The 24788-nt window shown below is 29.2% G+C and overlaps 2 protein-coding genes across 2 annotated transcripts; both read left to right on the forward strand.

Annotated features, from left to right (window-relative positions):
* The first annotated feature begins 426 nt into the window (after positions 1-426).
* On the forward strand, positions 427-9701 carry LOC139425777 (uncharacterized). Its single transcript, XM_071181721.2, has 3 exons — positions 427-728; positions 3681-3754; positions 6734-9701. The coding sequence occupies exons 1-3, from the start codon at positions 549-551 to the stop codon at positions 6870-6872; spliced, it is 393 nt and encodes a 130-aa protein (XP_071037822.2). The 5' UTR covers positions 427-548; the 3' UTR covers positions 6873-9701.
* A 7632-nt stretch (positions 9702-17333) lies between these two features.
* LOC107453221 (uncharacterized) lies at positions 17334-24049 on the forward strand. Its single transcript, XM_016069953.4, has 2 exons — positions 17334-17836; positions 22545-24049. Exon 2 carries the CDS (start codon positions 22551-22553, stop codon positions 23964-23966), a length of 1416 nt encoding a protein of 471 aa, XP_015925439.3. The 5' UTR covers positions 17334-17836; positions 22545-22550; the 3' UTR covers positions 23967-24049.
* The last annotated feature ends 739 nt before the right edge of the window (positions 24050-24788 follow it).

A 24788-nucleotide genomic window follows, 5' to 3' on the forward strand; every position in this document is an offset into this window, starting at 1 on the left:
ATCCAGCCGGCCGAAGACTCTCCGCGTAGTGAATGGGGCACGTTAAATCTGTCGGGTCGCGAAGTCCTCCCCCATAACAAATCAATACATCCGGAAGTACTGAATTGGAGATTGATCATTCTCCGGTTCAGGTCAAAATTACGATCTGCGGATGAATGAATGGATGTATGAATGAGTCCGCCCTATAAACATGTGTGACGTATGGGTGTCGACTTCCTAGCCATAGATGGCACCACTGGAAAACAATCAAACCCCCCCCCTTCTCTGCCTTAATGGCCTATGATGACAACAACAAAAAACGCTTCAATTACAAGAAATGAATAATAAAATAAATTTATATCTACATCCTATTTACGGTACAATAGTTCATTAATCAAGTAATATATATAATTTTGGAGGGGCTTTTATCCCCCGAATCTCCCCAATACTACGCCACTGGTCGGGATAAAAAAAATTGTTACGAAAGTGAATGATCAAATGAAATGTTCTCATTTCTCATCTTGAAAAACAAACTATTAATGCGTGTATATTTTGAGTAGGAAGTGGTAATGAGGTATGCCTGGATAGTGTTATCATGCCTCATCTTATCGGAGCAGGTGCACTTCTCATCATCGGGTATCATCATCTACATCCCATCTCGAAACATCCCATCTCGGAACATCCTATCTCGAAACAGGGTGATAAGGTCCATGCGTCTTCTGCTCAGAATAGGAAGGTTCATGAGGAGGGTGAGTCACCTCATCAACATAATTATTTCGTGTTAACCGAATTTCGTCTTATCCGATACACCATGAAAACAATTTATTACGAACTATTAATACACGTTATGTAATACATTAATGCATGTAAACAATACTATTATGAACCAAACACATTGAAATAAGCCTATAACTACTTTATTACTTATTATACTTATAACTACTTTATTATTTTATTTTAACTATTTTATTTATTTGTCCATCTGCTACTTCTAACAAAGGAAGAAATACCTATATTTCCCCTTAATATTGACCCAAAATATTCAAACTGAACCACGTATTATATTACAGGGTACTTGAGTACCCTACCAGAGGAAATAATTATACGTCTATTAGGGGGCCCACAATGTGGCCATTTAGGTTAATATGTATGTATATATGGGTGATTCTCAAGAAATATGACAATTTACTGTCTCTTGCTCCAAGATCTAATACTTTACTACTAAAAGAACTTTTTTTTTTAATTTTAATAAACAGCATTGCTGTTATTATTTTAAAATGACCTTGTACTAGGATTGACTGTTTAGTATATTTAAAAAATTTTATTGAATTTCAAAATGTCATTTTCCTGGTATGTCACAAGCAATATTTCCAATAATAACTGGCTTCAAAACTTCCCTTAAATTTTTCAATATTTAATTTTTTTAATCTCTACCGCTGTATGCCTTTCTAGAATATATGCAGAGGGTATTATTTACAAAAACTTTGTTGAAAATAATTTTTTCTGTCAATAATTTGTTTGTCATAAGAAAATCTGTCATTTTCCTCGCTACTTTTATTTAGTGATTTATAACCAAAATAGATAGCGCCAACAATCAATATCTTCTGTTGATGGATTGATTAGAATACCATGTTTTATTGCAAGAATAAAGAACCAACTTTCTGGTTCAAAACCTATTTCAAAAAGTTTTCAAGATGAGTAGGTTTTTATGTTGTCATTTTACTGCCTTCTTGAAATCATTAATAACATGAACTACATAGAGTTGCATCAGTTATTTCAAGAAATCCTGTTGTTTTGTGCGGAATATAAATAGGCCGAAATGTTAAAGTCAAATGCTATATAATGGCAAATTGTTATTATCCTGGTTGTCATTTTCCTGGCTTAGGAATGCCAGGACATTGAAACAGTTACCAGAAAATTTTTTATACAGTTGAAAGTAAAGGGAGAAAGCAAATATTGACCTAATACCAAGTTTATGTAAGATTGTAATATGCTTGAATGTAATCAACGTTATTTTATTTTATTTAATGATTGATTATTATACACAATTTTATTCTGTACATATCAGGTACAAAAGCATTTTTGATTCTTTCTACAGTGGATAAAAGAATTAATTTAAGCAATTCATGGTCCATCTATCGCAAAGGCTTAAGTTGAGTTACTTACTATTAGCTTAAAATGACTGTTTTTTTTTAACTTCTAAGCTAATATGTCATTTTGCTAGCATTCAAAATTTGATGAATTTCTATTTTTTTTTTTCTTGAGTAATCTCAACAAACTACACAATTGTCTGAAAGATATTAATAAATGTAACTAAATAAGTATACAACAAAAAAATTTAAATTATTTTGAAGACTTTAAATTTGAAGAAATTTTTTGTTCTGAATTATCATGTTTCCAAAGAATCACGCATAAATCATAGTGTGTTGAATAGCGTTAAAATGAGGAAATTCGGAGTTAAAAATAGCATTCCTCAAAATGAATGATTGAGATTTTATTCACATGCTTATTATATGTGTTGTGTCCAGTTTCCTTTCGTGTTAAGCGATAATAAACTTGAAAATTTCTCGTTAAACATGTAAAATATAACAATTATCGATTGCTGACTCAAGGGACCAGATATGTGTTTCATGTAAAGCGATATTTCATGTTAAGTGGTTTCGCGGTAGTGAGGTTCAACTGTAATATGTTCTAACCTTTAATTTATGAAACCAATATAGTGGACAACTACTTAGTCATACGTATTTCTCAAGAGCTAATTTTGAGTTGTATTTTGAGTTCAGTTAGATTTTTCATTTTGTATCGGGAATATACAATGGTGTAATAAATTAAGAGAATTTTCAGACCTGGTCGATTATCTCTAGAACTAGTGGACCGATTATAATGAAATTGGATATGATTGATACAATACAAAACAAATAACCATTCAACAATTGTAATACACAAGCATGATAGTCGAAATTGAGCTTCTTTTGTTGTACAATTTTGTGGTAAACGTGTTGTAACTAGAGTTGGGCGATACATCGTGAAATATCGATATTTTTTAATCATCATGATATCAATATTAAAATATGTTCCCTGGATGTATAGTTAATATGATAAATCGAAAAGTACCGATAAACGATGATAATCAACACTCGATAAGCACTGAAAAATATCAGCATTCTACTATAAAGAGAAATATACTGGCAACTAATAAATATCAACTCTCGATAAATACCGAAAAATATCGACACTATCGTGACTCAATGAGTCAAACCCCTTTTCCGTGAAGGAAGAAAAAAAAAATTTTCTTTGCATAGTTTAAGGACATAATCGATTGAACACAAAGAACATAAGCGTTTTTTTTTTTTGCACTTAATTTAATATTCTGTTAAATATTTATAATTATTTGGTTATTTTGAAAATAATGATTATTGAAAGCGTTTTAGAAGAAAAAAAATTCACTGTCCAACATAAATATATTATATTGAAAATATCACGATATATCGTAAAATAACGATATTTTTCGGCGATATATGGAAATATTAAGCATTCTGACATAGCGCGACACTAGTTGTATCATGTAAAAACGATGTAGAACAATGTCTTATTAATCTCGTTATGTTGCATATACCTCACTAAATTTTTTGAAAAATCCTTCATTATGCTTTTTTAAGCAATGTTTTGTTATTGTAACATAATGTTGTAATAATTTTCAGATTAATACTGCCCGTCGTATAATTTCTGCTTGCAATACAAGAATATTTTGTGAAACTTCCTCTCTCGTTACAAGGTATGCTCTTTCTTTCAATCATAAGATGTCATTTTATCCATTAAAAAGTCTGTTATTTTACTTGTATATTATTTCTACTAACCAGTCCCCTTTTTTTCCTTTTCTTTAAAGAAAAGGAAAATTCCTTTTCTTTAAAGAAAAGGAAGAATTTTTCAATGAATAACTAATAACAATAATAAAACAAATAAATTCGTGATATAAATCAAAAATCGTCAAATAAATTCGTAATATTTGAATTCGTGAAAAAGAGCGCTCTCTACAAAATACTAAAATAGAGATCTATCGACAAAGACTACTCACTTCTGCCTAGCTAAATAGTATGAGATTGCCGCAGCTGATAGGGTGAATTTCGGAAGAGATCACATTTGGTGAGAATGCTCTCTCTGGTTATTTCAGTTTCCGTTTTTAAAAGCGCTATGAGCCACCTCAGCTAGATTTGGCATGTGACATTTTTAGCAGCAATCATTGGTCGATTTTCTAGCGTTGCCATTCGGGGAGTTGCAATGAGGCTTTTTTTGTCGCCGTGTAAGAGAAATAAATATTTTGGAGTATATTTTCCTTTTTTTAAGTTTCGAAGTGATTAATGCGTAAACTTGTGTTGTTTCTTTTTTTTGGCAGCATTTTCCCCTTTGTTTAAGTTTCTGAGTGATTAATGAGTAAATTTGCGTTCGTTCTTTTTTTTCTTCTTTTGCAATATATTTTCTTTTGTTTAAGTTTCTAAGTGATTAATGCGGTGTTCTCTCTTTCTTTTATCTATATATGTAACGTAAAAAACTTGAATTAATCCTTTTATGTTATTTCTTTTCTATTAAACAATTCCTAATTAATTATTCCAATCGAAACACATTCTCATACTTTTAAAAAGCCACATCCTGTTCTTAAATCTATTTTTGGCTCAAGTATGCATAATTGAAAGTAAAGATATTTTTCCCTTTGCTTTTTGTGGGAATCGTGCGACCTATTTAATAAATCAATTGTAATTATTTATGTTTCCCTTTTTCACTAAAATATAATAAAGTAGAGGGAAATTCATTTGCTATTTTCCCTAGGATAAAACTTAAGCACACAGTTTTGGAGAGTGAATTTGAGCTCCGCTATTGATAGAAAATGTTTTGAAGCTTAATAAAATATTTTTGCCTTCCAATAACTGCTATCTGTGTAGCTCAGCTCAACAACACTCGAACATGACTGCCACCCTTTCAAGCCGGTAGGCCATGTGTATATATATATATATATATATATATATATATATATATATATATATATATATATATATATATATATATATATATATATATATATATATATATATATATATATATATATATATATATATATATATATATATATATATATATATATATATATATATATATATATATATATATTTGCAGAATTTTTCCTTTTGTTTCAGTTTCGAAGTGATTAATGCGTACATATGTGTTCTTTCTTTTTTTTGTGTGTGTGCACAGAAAAAAAAATCTACAATTTTAGAAGATGAAATATGTAACTTCTAACATGACTTCTTTCAAATCTTTCTTTTTTCTTTTGAACTTTAAATTAATTTTAGAATGATTAAATTTAAAAACTTGTTTTTTGGGAGGAGGGGTTTCGAAGAAATTTAATTTTATTATCTCGAAAAGCTTTAAAAAAGTTCCTGTGCTTTAGAAGGTAGCATAAGTATTATTTCACAGTGTAGAATTTTTTTTTTTTTTTTTTTTTTTTTTTTTGAATGGCAGGCACTGAATTTTATTCGTTTTGCTTTAGAAGATGGCAGAGGTGTTATTCATTTCGCGTTACCCAGTGGGCACTCGTGAACCAAAGTCACGGAAGCGTGTAACGTTGACCACGCCACACTGCCACAAACCCGTTCATAGGGCGGGCCACATTCACACACAACAGAGGACAACACAAGAGAGAGAAACATCCATGCCGAGAGCGGGATTCGAACCCTCGGCCATTGGCTTCGCAGTCAGGAGAGCTAACCGCTCGTTCACCTGGCCGGCGTGTAGAATTTTTATTATTATTTCAACCTGAGGGCAATATTTAATGAAAGAGTCTAAATTCATGTAATGTAATATATAGAGATGTTTTTAAAAAATATTTCACTTTTTTTCTGAATTAAATTTTTAGTGCTTGATAAAATGCTTACATTTATGCCGAGAGAATCATGTTATTTCAGCGCACAATTTTTAAATTTGAACGCAAGGACGAAATATTAATCTACTGCAATAGCTTGATTTGTTTTACCTTTTTAACGAAAATCCGTCCTGCGGTGCGTTGGATTTTCATTATTTTTTTTATTTTATAACCGTCGTTGAAGAGCCGTTCAACTCCAAAACCTTGTAATTTTGAACCAATCCAGAAGACAAGGAAACTTCTGGATCAGTACCCCCAGAGGTATTGATTTGTTATGGGGTCATGGAGGACTTTGCCCCTCGACAGATTCAACGCGTATCAGTCACCATTTACTGCACGGGGAGTCTTCGGATGACGGGGATCAATCCCACAAACTCTTGGACATGAACCCAGTGCCCTCCCAACAAGGCTATCGTGGCCTGGGTCTTAACTTTAGGGATGTTGCTTTTAGGGAGGAGTAGAATGATCTCTAGAGTAACAGTGATATATTATAGAACTCCAACTACACTGTACTATCGCATGACATATCATATGGTCCAAGGAAAACAACGATGCGAAATTCGAATTGGCCAGCCTTCCATCGCTAAGATTCGAACCCGGTTCACCTCATTGGAGGGTGAATGTTCTATCCCCTGAGCCACCACTGGATCGGTGGGTTGTATTGGTGAACTGAGCGAGCGTTTGAATCTAAATCTAATTGGATTGGATCTAGAAATAACTGCAATAGTTTCGGAAGTTGGCGAGCGATAGTGAATAAGAGATTCACGGGTGTGTTTTCCTTTATTTTTAAAATAAACTTTTTATAATATTCTTTTAATTTCATGGTTTGTTTTTTTAAAGGGACCCACCAAACGGGAATCTAAGAATCACTGTTTCTCTGAGTAATCCTATCTTCTGCAGAGCACAACACAGAAACTGTCCAGATAGAGGATTCCCTATGCTACACGCTACCACCAACATGTTTGGAGGAATTTCTTGATGTTTTCATTTTGGAAAAATGTGTTCGAATCAGCTTTGTTTTTAAGAGCCAGATTGATTCCATCATTTAAGGTGTCTATTCATTATTTCAGAGAAGGTTAGAGTCCTTCGCCAAAATATTAGACGTACTGTAAGATTCTATGTGAAATCCCAATTATCGGGTGATATTAGCAAGACTGATTGTGCTCCGGACAAAATCCGGATTTCCGGATTTTTCACTAACAGTGATCCGGAAGTTTCCGGAGATCGAAGGTTCAGACGTTTCAAAAAAATCATTGATCACACAAGTTTCCGGAAATCAAAGTTTCAAAGGTGGAACTTAAAAACACAGTTTATTTTATTTGTTTGTAAGGGAGAGCCAGAGATATACTTTATAAGCTTATATTCATGATTAATATTCATTTTTTATCAGTAAATAATTGTTATAATCATAAACTCCAGAAAGAAAGACGTATTTGTAAATTTTAATTACTTCTCAAGGTCATCGCAGGTATGTGTAAATGATATAGGTATGTGTAAAATTTTAAAAATGTTTTAAGTAAACAAGAAATATTAAGAAAAAGGGAAAAAAAAACATGTTTGAATTTTTTTTCTAATTTTTCAATTTAAACTTTTTTTTAACTCAAGAAATTTTCCGGAATTTTGACTTGGGCTCACAATCACCCCTGTATTAGGCAGCTTTATTGTTTTTACGCGACTAAAACCGGTTAGCACTTGTTTCTGTTCATGCATCATTTGGTTAAATTAGACGATATATAACATAAAATCGGCGATTGGATAAATTAGACGATATATTATATAAATATAGAATATTTATTATATCAGGTATTATATTAGTATATTATAATAATTAGACCAAATAATTAGACACAATGTAGTATTTTAATAATTGCATGTTCGCACGAGTTTATAGGCAATACTTTTATATTTAAACACACATATAATGCAGTTTTATTAAGGAGATTTTTCATATCCTTCCTATTTGTATTTATTTTTAACGTATTGCATTACAATGTTGACCAATAGATACAGAAACGTAAACAAGTGCAAACCGGTTTCAGTCGAACAATAAAGCTGTACAGTATCCCCTGATAAATAGGATTTCACACAGAATCTTATAGTGCGTCTAATATTTCGGCCAAGCACTGTAAATTATTAATCTGTAATACAAGAATTTTTTTTTCCACAGTTTCAGATTTACATACATAAATTTTTTTTTCATTTTGAATAATGTTTCAAACTTTTGAGAATTTTTCTAATTAAACAAAAATAGTTTTGAAGTAGTCATTTTCTTTGTTGATTTCTCAGCATTTAACAATAATATTAAAAATATGCTTAGTTGGGAATGCACGGATTTGTTTTTTAATACGTAAAATCCATTTTAATGAGAGGGCAGAAAGCAGCGCTTTTGCATCAAACTGTTGTTTAGTATTGTTTTTAAATGGATAGTTTATGAGTTTCTAGAATATAGCACTTCACACAGTAACGTTATCTGATTGCAACCATGGAAATCGTGGTGCTTTTTTTCATCAAAAACTTTTAACTGAAAATTTTTTTTAAAAAATGTGGCTTTTCATGATTTCGACCCTAGTTCTTTTATTACAAGTTTTTTTTTTTGGACTATAAATCTGAAAATAAAAACAACTAAGCAAAAATCTGCAATGAATGTTGGCTGAGCTTTTTAATAATCTGAATTTTGTTTCAAATTGTTGTGCTCTTGTGTCCAAACAATATTTACTTCGAAATATAGTTCACTGCTATAGCCTTTACTTAATGAATGTTACGAACATTTATTGTGTGCCTTCAATGTTAAGTTTATAATATAGTATATAGTGTGCTTTCAATGTTAAGCTGTTATAAGTTTATATTACGTATGTATGCCTGTTTTACTCTTTGCTGTTTTCTTACTACATGACACACAGAATCAACGAACAAAAATCTGATTTTAAAGCCTTGAATAATAAAATATCAAGATTTATTTCCAGAAGTTTAATTTTTTTTTTAAACTGGTTATTTTAGAATGCTCATATTGTATAAATATTGAAAAAAGAAATACGATCAAGATTTATTTCACGATTGAAGAAATAAACGAACTCACAATGTATAATGGTAATTTTTTAACAAGAGATAATTTTAAATCTCGAAAAGAGGTATTGTATCTAAAATTTATTTCTTAATTTTTCTCGTTATTCTCTCTTTTCTTTTCTTTTATTCTTAATACAGTCAAACCTCGCTATAGTGAACCTTCAAGGGACCGAAATTTTGGTTCACTATAACCGGAAGTTCACTATATCCGTTCCGCAGGCAATTTAACTAATGGTTCCCAAACTCCTCCCTTTTATTACACATTATTTAAATAAATGACTGAAAAACATTATTTAGTAGCGAAAAATGTGTTATTTTTCATTACTCTCCGTCTTGCTTACAAAAAAAAAAATAAAAATAAATAAATTTAGTAATCTTTAGCTGATGAGCAATCCTGACAGAAAATGCATATTGATCCCGCTAACACCTTACAGGTGCACTATCTGCTTGGTTTGTTTAGGGATGGGAAAATTAGATAAAAGAAGCTTATCGCTAAATTTCCCTCTATAGATGGTTTTAAAAATCGGTATATGTATTTATTTTAAAGTAAAAATTTCAATATTATTACAAAAAAAAATGAAGAAAAAAATCAGTTGAAGACAGAAAAAAGTTCATTATATCCAACTTCCTTTATTTTTTGGTTCACTATATCCACAAAAAATAACAATATACGTGTATAGCAAGGCGCGGGACCTAACATTTCGTTCATTATATCCGGGAGTTCACTATAAACCGTGTTCAGTATAGCGGGGTTTGACTGTATATATATATATATATATATATATATATATATATATATATATATATATATATATATATATATATATATATATATATATATATATATGTATATATATATATATTAAGAATAAAAGAAAAGAAAAGAGAGAATAACGAGAAAAATTAAGAAATAAATTTTAGATACAATAGAATAAATAATTTAGAAATAAATATGCGCATTAAGCTGCAAGCATATAGAACTCATAAAATTAGTTTAAAAAAACATAGAGAAAACTTGGAAAGAGTAACAAAAATTAATAAAAAGAGAAGAAAAAAAATTAATAAAAAGAGAAGAAAAAAATTATTAAAATAAAATATTTTTAAAAAAAAATTTGAAAAATTAAAACAATGAAAATGCACGATTATATCTTTAAAAATACTATGTGCGAATCCAAATCGGGCAAATCTAAAAATCTACAAAAATTTCATTTTTTTTTTTAATGTTAATAATTTTTCTAAAATCATTTAAATTGTATAATTAAAAATAAATTATAAACTTTGAATTATCCAGTATAATATTATTACCTTGCGCACACCTTTTACGGGTTCAATCCAAGGCAAAAAAAAAAAAAAAAAAACAAATCAAACGCTCCAAAAAATGTTCCTTTCTAGCCTCGATTTATACTTCTATTTTCATATTTTGTAATTTGGCAATTTTGTAATGAAATTATTTTAAATCCTTTTTGAAAGATACCGGTATGTGTTCATTTGAATTCGCTGCTCGCTTTGTGCATTGCATTTTGTGTTTTGTTCTGTGTTTTTCTTGCATTTTTATTTCTGTATTTTTCTTACGTGTTGTGTTTCATTTTGTATTTTTTACTTAATATGTTCTGTTTTAGTTTCAATTTTTTTGGATGCTCCTCGCACTAATGTATTGTTATATTTTATTTCGGCTATATTAATGCCGTATTCGAAAGCACTCGGATAAAATGGTTTTCACGGATATAATCGTGAGAGCTGATGACGAGATTATATCTTTTCATTGCTTTGTTTACCGGCTTTTTTATTTTTTTAAATAAAACTGCTTTTAAAAATATTTTCTTCTTCTCTTTTCCTAAACCTTTATTACTTTTTCCATATAACATATATATATGTAATACAAAAATTAAATACTTTTGTATTAATAAAAGAATTAAATCTCTTTCGTTTTCATAAAATGTCTTTGTTAAAGAATAAACGTCGAGAGATTCTATTTTGGGAATTCAAGGCTGAAAACATACCATTGAAATATAAATAGATTTATATTTCAAAGGAAGAGTTATTTTTAGAATCGTTCCCTTTTTCAATTCCATATAAGGAAGCAGAAATGATTTTCCTTAATGCGTAAGGATACAAGGAATGTACGAAATGTGCCTTTTTACTTCAAATCTATGTTGGTATAAAACGTAAGAACGCATAGTTTTGCGTGTCTTTTCATCATGATTTGATCCTGATAAGCTGTTCCGGAATTGTCAGAAGTCTTGTCCATTCCCCTCCCATAGGGAGTGTGGACGTAAACTGTTAGCAATACCAGCCTATATTTAAATAAACCTGTTTAGAACGTCTGATGGCTTATGACTGCAATTATTTCAAGCTAAATACAACACTGATAACAGGGTTGGAGCCCTGTTATTACATATATATATATATCCAGTGTTCTCTCCAAGCGATTTTAGAAGGGCTGTCCGCCCAGCTTGTGCTTTAATCCCAATAAATGCGCCCTCTTTTTTGCCCTTTTTGTAAAAATAATTCTCCATCCCTTAAAAATACTGCTTTTTAATTCTTATTCCATTTTGAAAAAAATTAATTCACTGTTTAAATAATAATTACACCCAGGTAAAACTATCTGCGTTTATAGGTTTAATTCTGATTACTATTATAAATATTTATTTTGTGAGGACTTACTTTTACTTTTACTTGTAAACATTTCTCAACTGGATAAATGTTTACAAGTTTTTCTTTTTTTTTCGGGGGAGGAGATTAATAAATTTTTTAAGTGATTTTTAACTTCAAAATTATTTTTTTAATAAATAGCTTTTTTCTTTTTCTTTTTTTAAATGCGCCTTTAAATGTTCTTTTTCTCATAACTTTCAGTTTAAATTATCGAAAGAAAGTTTGTTTATCAAATTTTTTTTTTCAGTTAACTTATTTTGAAAGCAAAATTATGCACAGAGATTGTCTTTTAGCATGCCTTTAATTACTTTTATGAACTACACATTTTTCTCTTATATTGATAATGAGAGAGGATTTCTTTGTGTTGGATTGTGGAGGATAATTCGCGGAGGAAAAATTGTGGAGGATAAAATTCAGTGATTACATAATGTTATAAATTTTAATAAATTGTTAGAGTGTTAAGCCCTTTTAAAAAGATATAATCTCGCTATAAGCTCATACTATTATATCCACAATAAGGAGTGCTTTTTAATATTGTATTAATATTGCCAAAGCAAATATACAGATACGAATATATATACATGTTATATAATTCAGTTTTCGAAATTTTATAAATTTCTCAAGAAATACTTAAAGGATTATTTTGAAACTTTCAAAGGTATGAGGGACAGGCAATAAATTACGAACCAAAACAAGTATTTTTTAGCACCCTATGTCTTGAAATATTGCAATTAGCTTGGAATTCACAACGATTATTTTGGTTGTTATTTGCAATAACTGCATAGAATTTTATAAACGTAGCTTAAATATTTATGGCGATATCAACATTTTTATAAAAAAAAAAAAATTCTTTTGTCTTACGTTTTTTTGCTGTAACTTCACAAATATTCTACAAAATTAAAGAAAAAATTTTAAGCGATTTCTAATTAACAACGAAACTATAATTTTAAACAATTTGTTTAAAATTGCAGGAGATAATGAGCATTTAAAATCCCTTTCGTATATCGCGCATGCGCTGAAATAAAATAGGAAGGAAAAAAAAAATTCTTATAATTTTGCAGCAAATTGTTTTAATAATTAATGAAAAAAAGTCCGATTTGAATATCTTGAATATTTAATATAAGTAGTTCTTGTACTTTTTTAAAGAACGTTTTAAATGAAAAATTTGTCATAAATTTAATTTTGTTCTATTGAACAAAATTTATTAAAAATGGCACCAGCTTTGTGAGAGATCATTCCCCTCAAATGTATATTTTCTTTGACTTACTTCTTCCCTTATACCATAACATTTGTGTGCATGGACGTTTAGTGCAGGGTAAGGTAGTTAAGGTATGGTAAGACTTATTGTAACGTAAATTATTGGTAAGGCTTATTGTAAGGTAAATTATATTTCCTTTTTTCCGCACATGCGTGGTATAGGAGAACTACTTTAAATGCTTGTATCTTCTGCAATTTTTAACACATGTTTTAAAACAATAATTTTGCTGTTAATTAAAAATTGCTCCAATTTATTTAAAATTTATTTTCCAATTTATTTAAACCAATATTGCTTGCTTTATTTTATTGAATATTTTTGTACAGTAAATGGAAAACGTAAGACAAGAAAAATATTTTTAAAAAAATATGTGCATAAATATTTAAACTAAGTTTACGAAAAAATCTGTCTGAGCATGCGCAGTAAATAGTGAATGAATGTGGCAACACCTATAATGAATATTTTTATTAAACACAGTACCAAGGCAAGCAACTGAAATTATAATTACTTATAATAAACATAATAAGGGTAACATATAAGTGTAAGAGTATATATAAGGGTAAGGATATATAGCAAGTATATATATGGGTTTGGGTATGTAACACATATAAGGGTTACATCACCCAAACACAACAGCATATTGACGTGAAATAGCGAAGTTACAACTATTTTCAACAATACATGCCTTTTATACAAATTCAGTAATTAAATTAACACAGAATGACGTCACTTATGTGATCTTGTTGCCAACATACGACCGAAATTTAATTCTGCTAATTTAATATTCTCAGAGGAGTAACATACCACTCCATTTATGCCATAGGGTGTTCACAAATGCTTGTTTTCATTCGTAAACTTTATGGATGAGTATAGAAAATCGCATGATCTAAACACCTCTAAAGTTATGCAGCAACCTTCTAAATCTTATGCAATAATCTCTAGAAATTTTTTAAAAAATGTCAAAAACAGGGTATCTGCTACATTTTAGATTTTCAAATCCATGACTAGTTCCAAGAATTTTTCATGACTTAATGAAGTTACTATTTTCTCCGACAAAAACGCAGCAATAAATTTAAAAAAGCATTATAATAACATCAATTAAAATGATTGATATAACCAAAACTTTTATACTCTGCATCCTCATATTTTTAGATTTTAAATTTAAAACACAGGGTAAAGAAAGAGTTGAAGCAATTAAATAGTTGAAAAAAATAAAAAAAGGCAAAATTTTTTTTCTCTTTTTGTAGAAAAAGAAATTTTTCTTTTGTAGAATTATATTCTAAAGATACTTTTCTGGTTCGTTCGAAAGGAAAGGAATACTAGTGATTTTTCTGTTCTCATTTCGGAATTTAAAAAAATTCGCCAATGACTGGCTTGCTTCAGCTAGAATTTTAAATTGATAAAATAAAAATAATAAATAAATTTATAAAAATTCTGAAATCACAGAAGATTAAAAGATAATTCGCTATAGAAATGATGTTTTTTCTTTCATTTTTTGAAAGAACACCATAATTTTTAAAGAACACAATAAAAACATTTTATATTTTAATAAACTATGACTAAGAATGAGGTTTTTGTTACAAATTCGAACATCGGAACACCATGGTATTTGGGGGGGGGGGGTTACATTCTATTTTAAAAATTAGATTTTTCGGTGACCTAAATCCTTGATTTTTCTTTTAATAAAAAATAGTTAAAATCATGACAAATTTTGTTCAATACCGAAATCCAAGACTTTCCATGATTTTTCATGACTTTCCAGGTGCGCAGACACCGTGCAAAAACAGTCTTAAATTATTATAGAGTAGTGTAAATATATTTCTTATTTTAGAAGTTCAGACAGAAAGACAATGTTCACCTTGTTACGCATTTAAAACCGGCAAAAATTCACACGTTCAATTATTAAGCCAACAATTAAAAGGTCATTCGTTTCGATTCGATTACCTTTAATATTAATACGATTCGATTTACAAAAAGGTCGTTATTCCACTTTCGTGACCGACATCTTCTTTTGCGATCTTCACCTCACTTACGAATTTCCTTCTCGATTTAAAGATTATTTAATTATTATTCTTTTTTTTATTTTATTTTGACATTGAATTGGATTTGAAGCGTGACCACGCTGAGAAAAGTTTTTTTTTCTTTCAATCTTAGCGTATAAGGATTTATTTATTTATTTTTTAAATAACGTTCATAGGTTTTGATTAAATAAACATAAAACCGGACTCTAAAGATTGTGATTTATTTTTCAATATTAATATTATTTCATTGTAAACAGTGATAAAAATTGCAATTAAAACTTTCATTAGTAACAGAATGAATTATAAAGTTTAAAAACTACTCTTTTTATGTAGATTAAGGGATAAAAAATAGTTTTATACTTTAATAAACGAGAGACTCATTGGAATTTTCGGTAAAGACGAAGTTTGTCATATAAAAATAATATGCTTCAATAACAAACTTAAAATCATCGATAATTTAAAAAAAAATTCTTAAAAAGGTATTACAAACAGCACTGCATATTAATTAAAAATTATAGGTAATTGTTTGCGAAAAATATTTAAATATCTAATGTTATAAATGAGTACATTTTATTGCTTTATATAAAACTTCTTTAAAAATTAAAATAATGCAAAAACTATTTTTCAATTTTTTGAAAATAAATTTGAATAAAAAAATTTATCGCAACGCTTTACATTTTACAGCCAATCGAAATGTTTTACTGTTTTCTGACTTAAAAGAGGGTCAACTGCGATGCTATTTAGGAATGTTATTAAATTTCATTAAAAATGTGACTAAAACTTTATTTTATTTTATAACCGTCGTTAAACAGCCGACCCAATTTGTAACTCCGTCAAATTACATTACAAGTTATACTATGACTACAATTAAACTATAGGGGAGAGTGGGGTCAATTGTAACAGGTTACGATTGTAACAGAGCAAAAATTTCGAGTGTCGGTTTCTAGATTTGGTTTCTAGGTGGCGCACAAGGTGTATTTAATAAATCTACATGTACACCCCTGCTGGCAACCATTTTTATGTACTTTTGAAAGAGTTACATCACAAAAGATATTTTCACGCTACGTAAGTACTTTTTTTGGTATTAGAATATTATATTGTAACAAAGTAATTTTGTTTAAACAAATAAAAGTTTTTAACCGAATATGTAAGTGGACACCTTTATTAACATTTCAATAAAAAAAAATTAGTTTAGAAAATTAACTAGCATATTTTTTAACAAATGAAGCTGAAAAGGCGTCTTGGGGACATTTGTAACAATAAGTAAAGGGACGATTGTAACAGCTGAAAATAAATAATCTTATGTTTACAAACCATTACTTAACTCTTTAAGAACCACCCATAGTTTCCTATATCATTTATATTATGCTGCGTGTGCATTATTTTATTTGTCACCTTTCACAGCATAAATTAAAATTTTTAACCCCTAAAAGTCAAAAGTTTAACCCTTTAAGTATCTGCTCATTATTATTTTTTCTCCTAAAATATAACTACTATTTTGATCAATAAAAAATATATCACAACTATGATACTATGTATAATTAACTATGTTTTAGTTGAATTTATGAACTGTTACAATTGACCCCGTAAGTGGGGACAATTGTAACAAGTACACGACTGTAAAAAATTGTTAATAACTAATATAATAACATTTAAAATAAGGTTGTTTTTTTTTTCTAGTAGAGGATAGTCTACTTTACTCGTCTGTCAATTAATACTAATAATATATAGGATTTTTTGTTAGTTAAAATTAGTTAAGTAAAAAATGCTACAATTGACCCCACTCTCCCCTACTGAGAAGGTAGAAAAAATATTACTGTTTAAAAACTGTCCAATTTTATCGAAATAAATTTCAATTTTGACGACTTCCTAATCATGCCTCTAAAAATAGCAAATATTAAATTTTTATCACTTGTCTCTATTTTAAGTTTAAGAATATTTCCTTTGAGCCTGACTAAAATTTTTGAGATAAATTATAAAAGTTTTTATTTCGTAGTCTGCCAAATTATTAAATGCGCTATAAGATTCTATGTAAAATCTTAATTATCACGTGATTCTATACAGCTTTATTGTTTTTTACGAGACTGAAACCTGTTTGCACTTGTTTACGTTCCTGTATCCATGGGTTAACATTGTAATGCAATACGTTAAAAATAAATACAAATAAGAAGTATATAAGAAATATTTTGAATGAAAGCCCATTACGTGTATGTTTAAATATATAGGTATAGCATATAAACTCGTGCAAAACATGTAACTATTAAAAAACTACAGTGCGTCTAATAATTTAGTCTGATTATTAAGTAATATAATACCTGATATAATAAATATTCCATATTTGTATAATATATCGTCCTATTTGTCCAATCGTCGAATTTATATTATATATTGTCTAATTTATCCAATTGAGGCACGAACGTAAACAAATGTAAACCGGTTTCAGCCTCGTAAAAACAATAAAGCTGTAAGATTTTATATAGAATCTTACAGTACGTCTAATAATTTGACCAGGTACTGCATGCATCATAACAACACTGATTTAAATTTAGTTCTTTCTTCTTTCTTTTTTTTTCTTCTTGGCGAACTTCTTTAATTTACAGAGCGCATTTTTTTTTTCTTCCAATCAAACAAAATGGAATGTTACATTATTTTCAATTGTAAACAACTCAATTTTTAAATGGTCTACTCAACTGAAACAGTGATGGACAGAATTGGAACATTCTTCCTTTGCCCCACGTCTTCGAAAAAAAGTACAAAAGACCGGATATAAAGTTGTGTGTTTTTTAATGAACCTTAAATAAGAAATAGCTGCTATTTACCAGTAGGCGAGACCCCATTTTCGGTCGCCAAACACCTTCACAACTTTTACAAACATGAGGGAGGACTATAGGTTGTGGATTATGTGACGAAAACAGCTCTCATATTATTAAAGACGGAAAAAAGAAAACTCAGGTAAGTACAGTGAAAAAACAAAATATTTTAGTCATTTTCTTACTTATAATTATATTTGTTTCGGTGTGATTTTACAAAATTAGAATTGTTATTGTAGTTAGTTTCAAACTTAATTTATGATTTATAAAAACGGCTGCATTATTTTCAATTTTTTTTTGGTGGCTTTTGTATCACTTCATAAATTTACAAAAAATGTGTACAAGTCAGCTACGCCACACGTTAAAACATTTCGAAAATTGTTTTTTTTCTTTCTAATTTCCAATTAACTGAAGAAAATTTATTTTCAATTTTGTTGTGCTCTTGTATCACTTAATAAATTTGCAGAAAATGTGCATAAATCAGCTATGCTACATGTTAAACCATTTAAAACAAAAATTTATAGTTTTTAATTAACTAAGAAAAAAAAAATTTCCAATTTTTTTGTGCTCTTGCATCATTTGATAAATTTACAAAAAAATTTGCAAAAATCAGCTATGCTACTTGTTAAAACATTTAAGAAAAAAAAAAATTTCGAATTTCTAATTAACTAAAAAAAATTTTTTTACAATTTTTTTGTGCTCCTGTATCACTTGATAAATTTACAAAAAATGTGCACAAATCAGCTATGCTACATGTTAAAACATTAAAAAAAAATTTTTTTTTCTAGTTTCTTATTAACTAAGAATATAAAAAAATTGATAACTTACAGTTTTATGCTTCATGACATATTTTGACCTAGCGTGACATATATGTCACGGAAAATGTGAGAATTCTTCTGATTTTAATGTTTTTGATTCTTTTCGAAATTCCAAGTAGTAGCTAACAGAAGAATATATTTATTTAGTTAAAAAAACAATAACTTTTTTTAATAGGAAATTTTTTTTATGTCACTGCCATTTAAACAATTACGTCTCTAATGGGTTTTAAGAAAAAATATTATTCTATTTTAAATTAAAATGCTTCGATAATTTCCTATTTCGGCAGTATTATTTGCTATAAAAATTTTTTTTTAAATTTGAAAAATATAAAATTTAGAATGCATATTCAGTATTTTATTCTTTAAAGAAATTAAATCATAAGTTTTAATACTAAATATAATACAATTTTTTTTCTCGCAAAATCAAAGTATTATATTTAAAATTATTATATGCCGAATTTCATGTATGCACCATTTTTGTGAGAAATAATTGAAATGATTGCGGATAAAAAATATGCAAATAAAAAAAAAATAAAAAAAATAAATAAATAAATAAAAATAAATCAATAAAAAATAAAAAGGCCTAATTGTTTCAATATCTCTTAAAGTACAATGGAATAGTTTATTTATGACTATTTGAAATAAAAATAGAACTTTTTTCTCCTTTTAAATATTACTTTTTTTAATTGCATTGTCTATAATTAATTGAGATATTTTAATTGAAAATTACTGAAATAATGTATTATAATTGAAAATAGCTATTAGAATAATAGTTTAATTGACATCATTTTCGTTGAAATGATAACAAAAGAAAAATCTCAAAATTCGTATTTTTTGCCTCGGACGTTATTTAATGCCTGATAAATTCACCAAAAAAAATTAATTTATATTTCATTTAATTTAGTTAATTAGGTAATTAAATATTACTTTTGGTTTGGGTAATTAATGATCACTGCTTGTTAGCATATAAAAAGGTAATAGAAAGAACAAGAGTTGCTGATCTAAACTAATAAATAACACTATAAAAAGTACTCATTAAAATTAATTGAGATTTTATATTTCGAGGAAGTGGGGTAGCTAATATATTAGAAGACCTGTTGGAGCAAACTGTTCGACCTAGAAAACGTCAGATATAACCAACGATTGTTTTGTTGTTAGGTGCACTCCTTTTTTAATTCCTACTGTTAGTTCATACTCTCCTTATATCAAATTTTAAATCGTTAATAAAATACTTTTTATTCATCCAGTCAGGTTCAAACACAAGTTTTTTAAACTTGTAGTAGATGGCACTTGATATTAATACAGTTATTTTTTCAAATATTAATTCATTCATTAAATAGGGATGATGAATTTTTTTCTTTCATTCATTCATTGTTGTCAGCACAAAGCTTCATTGAAGATCATTGTTTCTTTATAGCATCAAAGGAACTTCATGCTCTAAACCTCTTAATTTGTTCTTCCTTGATTTTTATAAATTAAAATAATTAATAACCTTTGTAACTACTGTCTTTGTGCTAAAAAAATTTAAAATTTGCATATTTTATTGATATTAAATATAATTTTTTAAAGTTTTATAATTTGCAAATATTAATTAATTTCAAAAGAAATTTTAAACTATACTAATGTATATTTAAAAACTGATTTTTTATATCATTCTGAAATTCGAATATCAAAATAATAAATCACAATTTGCGTAATTAAAAAAAAATTGAGTTAGATTAAAAGAAAATAAAGAGCATTTCTATAAATAATATAAGCATTTCGAAGCATTACAGTTCTTTTCATATGAAACATAATAAATTCATCCCTATTTAATGATGAATAATTCATAATAAATTCTGATGGGTTAAGCGTTAGTCATTGTTTTAAATTTTACTATAAGCTATTCAGTTTTATCACATATATTAATAATAGCATCAGTGATATTTTCTAACTTATAGCTCTATTTGACACAATAACTTGTTTATTGCGTATTTTTAAATATTTAGTTATTTTATAGTCGCTGTATCAAATAAATTCAATGAAGAACATGGCGTGGTAGCACGAATGGAACACGTCATAAAATGTTTACTTTTCAAGTTCAATACCATGCACCTTTTTTTTATTCTTCCAATTCCTATAGTTCACATTCCTCCTTTATATAATTGGGTATAATATGAAAAAAACACAACTACTTCGATTTAGTAGGAACAACATATGACGCAATGCTAAACGAATGGAATTTAGTTGTTGTTTATTTAGTTACTGTTATTAGTAGTTGTTGTTATTTGTTTTAGTTGCTGTTGTTTATTTAGTTGTATTTAGTTTCAATAACTTTTCTTTATAATGCAATAAAATCCGGCGAGCAGCTATTTAAACGATCGAACACTTCGTTTGTTCATTTGTGGCTTGAAGTTAGGCTCGCAGAAAATGCCGTTCATGGGTTAAATTTAGTAGGAACAACACAACCTGTGACGTAGGCTATATTATACCCAATTATTTATCTTGTTCAAATTTTCAATCGTTCATAAAGTACTCTTCATTCATCCATTCAAATTCAAATGCATTTCTTTTAAAACTTGTAGTGGATGGCACTTGATGTTAAAACCATTTTTTCAAACATTAATTCATAAATTAAATTTAATTAATTAATATTAGTATTATATGGGAGAAAAAATTTTAATTATTTAATAAAAAAGTAACTAAAATGAAATTTTTCTTTGTTGACCTAGGTAGGCATTGACTTTAAAAAAAAAATTATATTACTTGTTCATTAGAAAAAGTCAAACCACTCAGTTTTACTTCACTAAGGAGTAAAAAAAAAACCCGGATATTTATGTTCATGGAAAATTTAAAAAAAAGAAAAAAAACTAGAATTTCAGTGAAGAAGTCGCAGGAATTTCTATTTTATATGACAATTTAAGAAAATTATGAACGTAATTTCCATGTGATGTAGTCAAGGCCGTACTCTAGGAGGATGAAGGAACAATTTTACCGGGGTGGAACCCCTGAGAGCCAGATCTTAATTATATACATGTATACAGTGAAACCACCTCTATTTGCCACGGGTTTTGGGAGGAACGGAATTTTTTTCATGGACTTCACGTTGAAAATTTTTTTTAGGAGTGAGCATCAAAGCCTATCCCAGTGATCGGGCAAACCTCTGCACCACATGCGGAAAAAGGTCAAACAAGGAAGCATGAAAAAATACCAAAACAAAAAGTATTAGCAAAAAAAAGATTCAAAATATTTATGAGGGACTCTCATTTAAAGAGCTCTTTTTAATCATCTCTGAAAGATATCGACAACTCATATTGCAGTCAGAGTGCACTAAAGACAATACTATCAATGATTTATTTTGAGAGTCTAAATTGAAGTAGAGAAAAGAGTAAATTTATAAGGAAAAAAAAAACACTAAGCATCTCAAACAAACAAACCTCTTCTTTTTTAAGCCAATGGTGATGTAAAATTAAATGCAGATATAAACAAAAAATATAATTGTTTATTTATTTAAAATAATTCTATCATTCATAATTGATAAATGTGTTCTTACACATAATTACATCAGTAAAAGTCATTTTTATTGACGCTTAAGTTTAGTCATCGATCCAGTTTTCATGACTCCATCACAAGTGACATTTCTGCACCAAGAAAATGACATTGGGTAAAATTAAAATCATTTGCGAAAAATCATGTATCTCGATAACATTTTGAAGTCAAGGAAGGTAACCCCTAAGAGCGACCAACCTTCTTTAACGGCCATTCTTCTGTCGAACACACGTGCTCGGTTGCCGCTGAGGGGTTTTACTGTATACACATAGATAGATAGAAATATACAAATAACTACTACATTGTTGTGAATTGTCTGCCAAAAGTCGAGGAAAGCTGTTACCGCTTTTTACAAGTCTTTCCATTAGACGCCTTAGCTATTGTTTAATTCAAAGCCCGTAGAACACTAAGAATGTAAACATATTAAAAATACGGGCAAAGTTATTTATTAAATTGTAATAAGTTGCAATTAAATTAAATAAAATTTTATTTTTATTTTTAAAGACAAAGATGACGTTGCTTCAACACCATCTTCTACTACTTTTGACAGTATCAACCACATTCTTAGAGCCTTGCTTTTCTCGTTCACTTCGCCAGAAGAGAGGCATAATGAAAATGATGATGCACGTTATGTGGGACCCAGTTCGTCTTATACGTTATTGGTATGCATATGACGTCACCAAAGAGATAGCCAAGAGCTGGCGAAAAATTATTCCGACCATGATGGTCCTTCCTTTGAATCCCGATGCCTCAAAAACTCTTGGAATCGCTAAGTACGTGCACCCAACTTACGGGCTGAGAGAGACAGATCCAGCTAGTCATGGCTACCAATACAGCGGAACAGATCCGTCACTGATCATCGATAGTTTTGTGAAGCAGACATCTGCATCAAAGGACGCTATCCCAGTGGCATATCAACAGTTCATAAGGGCTGATTATCAATCACGTCATCGATTTGCCAATCCTTCAATACACACTAGTTCTAAAGACATCCCCGTTGTTCATTGGCCGGAAAATGATGTTGGTAATAATGGAAATCAACCCGATGAATCAACCGCAGGTCGGTACTCGCAACAAATCGCTTTTCCAGTACCGAATCAAAACGATGATCGAATGATTTCGAAACCTTTAGCTGGTAATAGAGTGGTTTCGCCCTCTAACTTACGTAACTTTGTTACGTATCCAAACTTTAAAAAAGTTGAAAATAAAGAAAATGAACAAGGTCACCAAGTATACTTTAGACAGCCAATTCATGGTACAGAATCGGAGCTTGCTAGTATTTTGAGTCAAGCTGTCCAAAACGATGGTCGTGAAATTCATATAGTACTTCACCCCGTACCTATAACTGATTCACAATCAGAACAATTACGAAAGCAAACGAATACATCATTCAATAAAACTTCTAATCATTTGAAAGAATTCCCACCGTTTGTTCGAAATGCGCCATTTTCTTTCGTTCAACAAAATTCTGAATTTAAGTTCGACAATTCTGAAGCAAACTGTTCATCAAACTGCTCGACTTTTCCTTCAAGAAACGTTTCTTCATCTGTGGAAGAGGTCTCGTCAGAAACGCTAAGCTCTAATGTAGGAGTCACCTGGGTTCTTCAGAATTCCAGTCATTCCGATCATGTTGCAGAGGACAGCAACATAAACACATTCAGTCTCAACGATGCCATTAAAGCACTTCCTAATCGATCCATTTTAAGTGATTTTAACATGGATATGCAGCAGTTAAAAGAAGCTTTAAAGCATGGAACGCCTGTTCTTGTGCCTTTCCTCAAGAAAGCAATACACGAGGAACAACAAAATCATGAAGAAGCAGGAAAATTGCGTTTTTCAAAACCCGTTTCTTCCTCAGAGAGAGACAGTTCTTCCATTTCCAGCCAAAAATTAATTTTATTTTTGGCAAATAGAACACCGACTTAGCTAACATTTCTTAATTTATTTTAAAAACCATTCTTTCATGATCGAACATGTATTTTGCAATAATAAACCCTTGCCTAAACGACGAACATTACTTTCATTCTTTTCATACAACGAGAGTTTATTTTTGTATTTCCTCTGGTCGAAAAATTATGAGTGAATTTTTTTCCAATGTTATCCTACCTTTTTCGTTAATAACAGTCAAAATTTTAGCACAATTTACATTCTTTACACTATATTTGACTTAGATTCAGCGTTACGAATGGATGGGTCTGGTCTGATACAAAAGTGTCACGCACATCACATTTGACAGAATAAGGAAACTAAAGAGAATCTATTCTCTTTAGCCCTGATATTCTCCTCTCCTCAAATGGAAAGGGATTCTCCTTTCAATAAATTAATAAATGTTAAAATTTAATTATAGGATTCAATGGAATGCATTTTAAGGAATAAAATGGAACAAAATATATTTATTCAAAAATTTTAATTAGCTACTAAATAAATGAGGAGAGAGGTTAACAGGGAGGAAATTATCCCGTGAAGATTTAAGCAAACGCAATTACTTCTTTGGACTGATTATATAAAACACAAATTCAGAAGTTGGATCGTGTAGAAATTGGATTGAAATTTAAATGAATATGATCAACTTAGATTTACTAAATTAATTTGAAATGACTTGATTTTCATCAAATTATATTTATTTCTAACGAACAGCAAGTAAGCGAATGATGTTCTGCTGAAACTTGCGATTTTTGTCCATTAATATCTTAAGGATATTTCATCTCAACTATAAAAGAGATACGTGGACTTTAATTCATTAAAAAA

This window comes from Parasteatoda tepidariorum, chromosome 4, assembly GCF_982258835.1.
Source record: "Parasteatoda tepidariorum strain Cologne lab strain chromosome 4, Ptep-v5.0, whole genome shotgun sequence".
Lineage (NCBI taxonomy): Eukaryota > Metazoa > Arthropoda > Arachnida > Araneae > Theridiidae > Parasteatoda > Parasteatoda tepidariorum.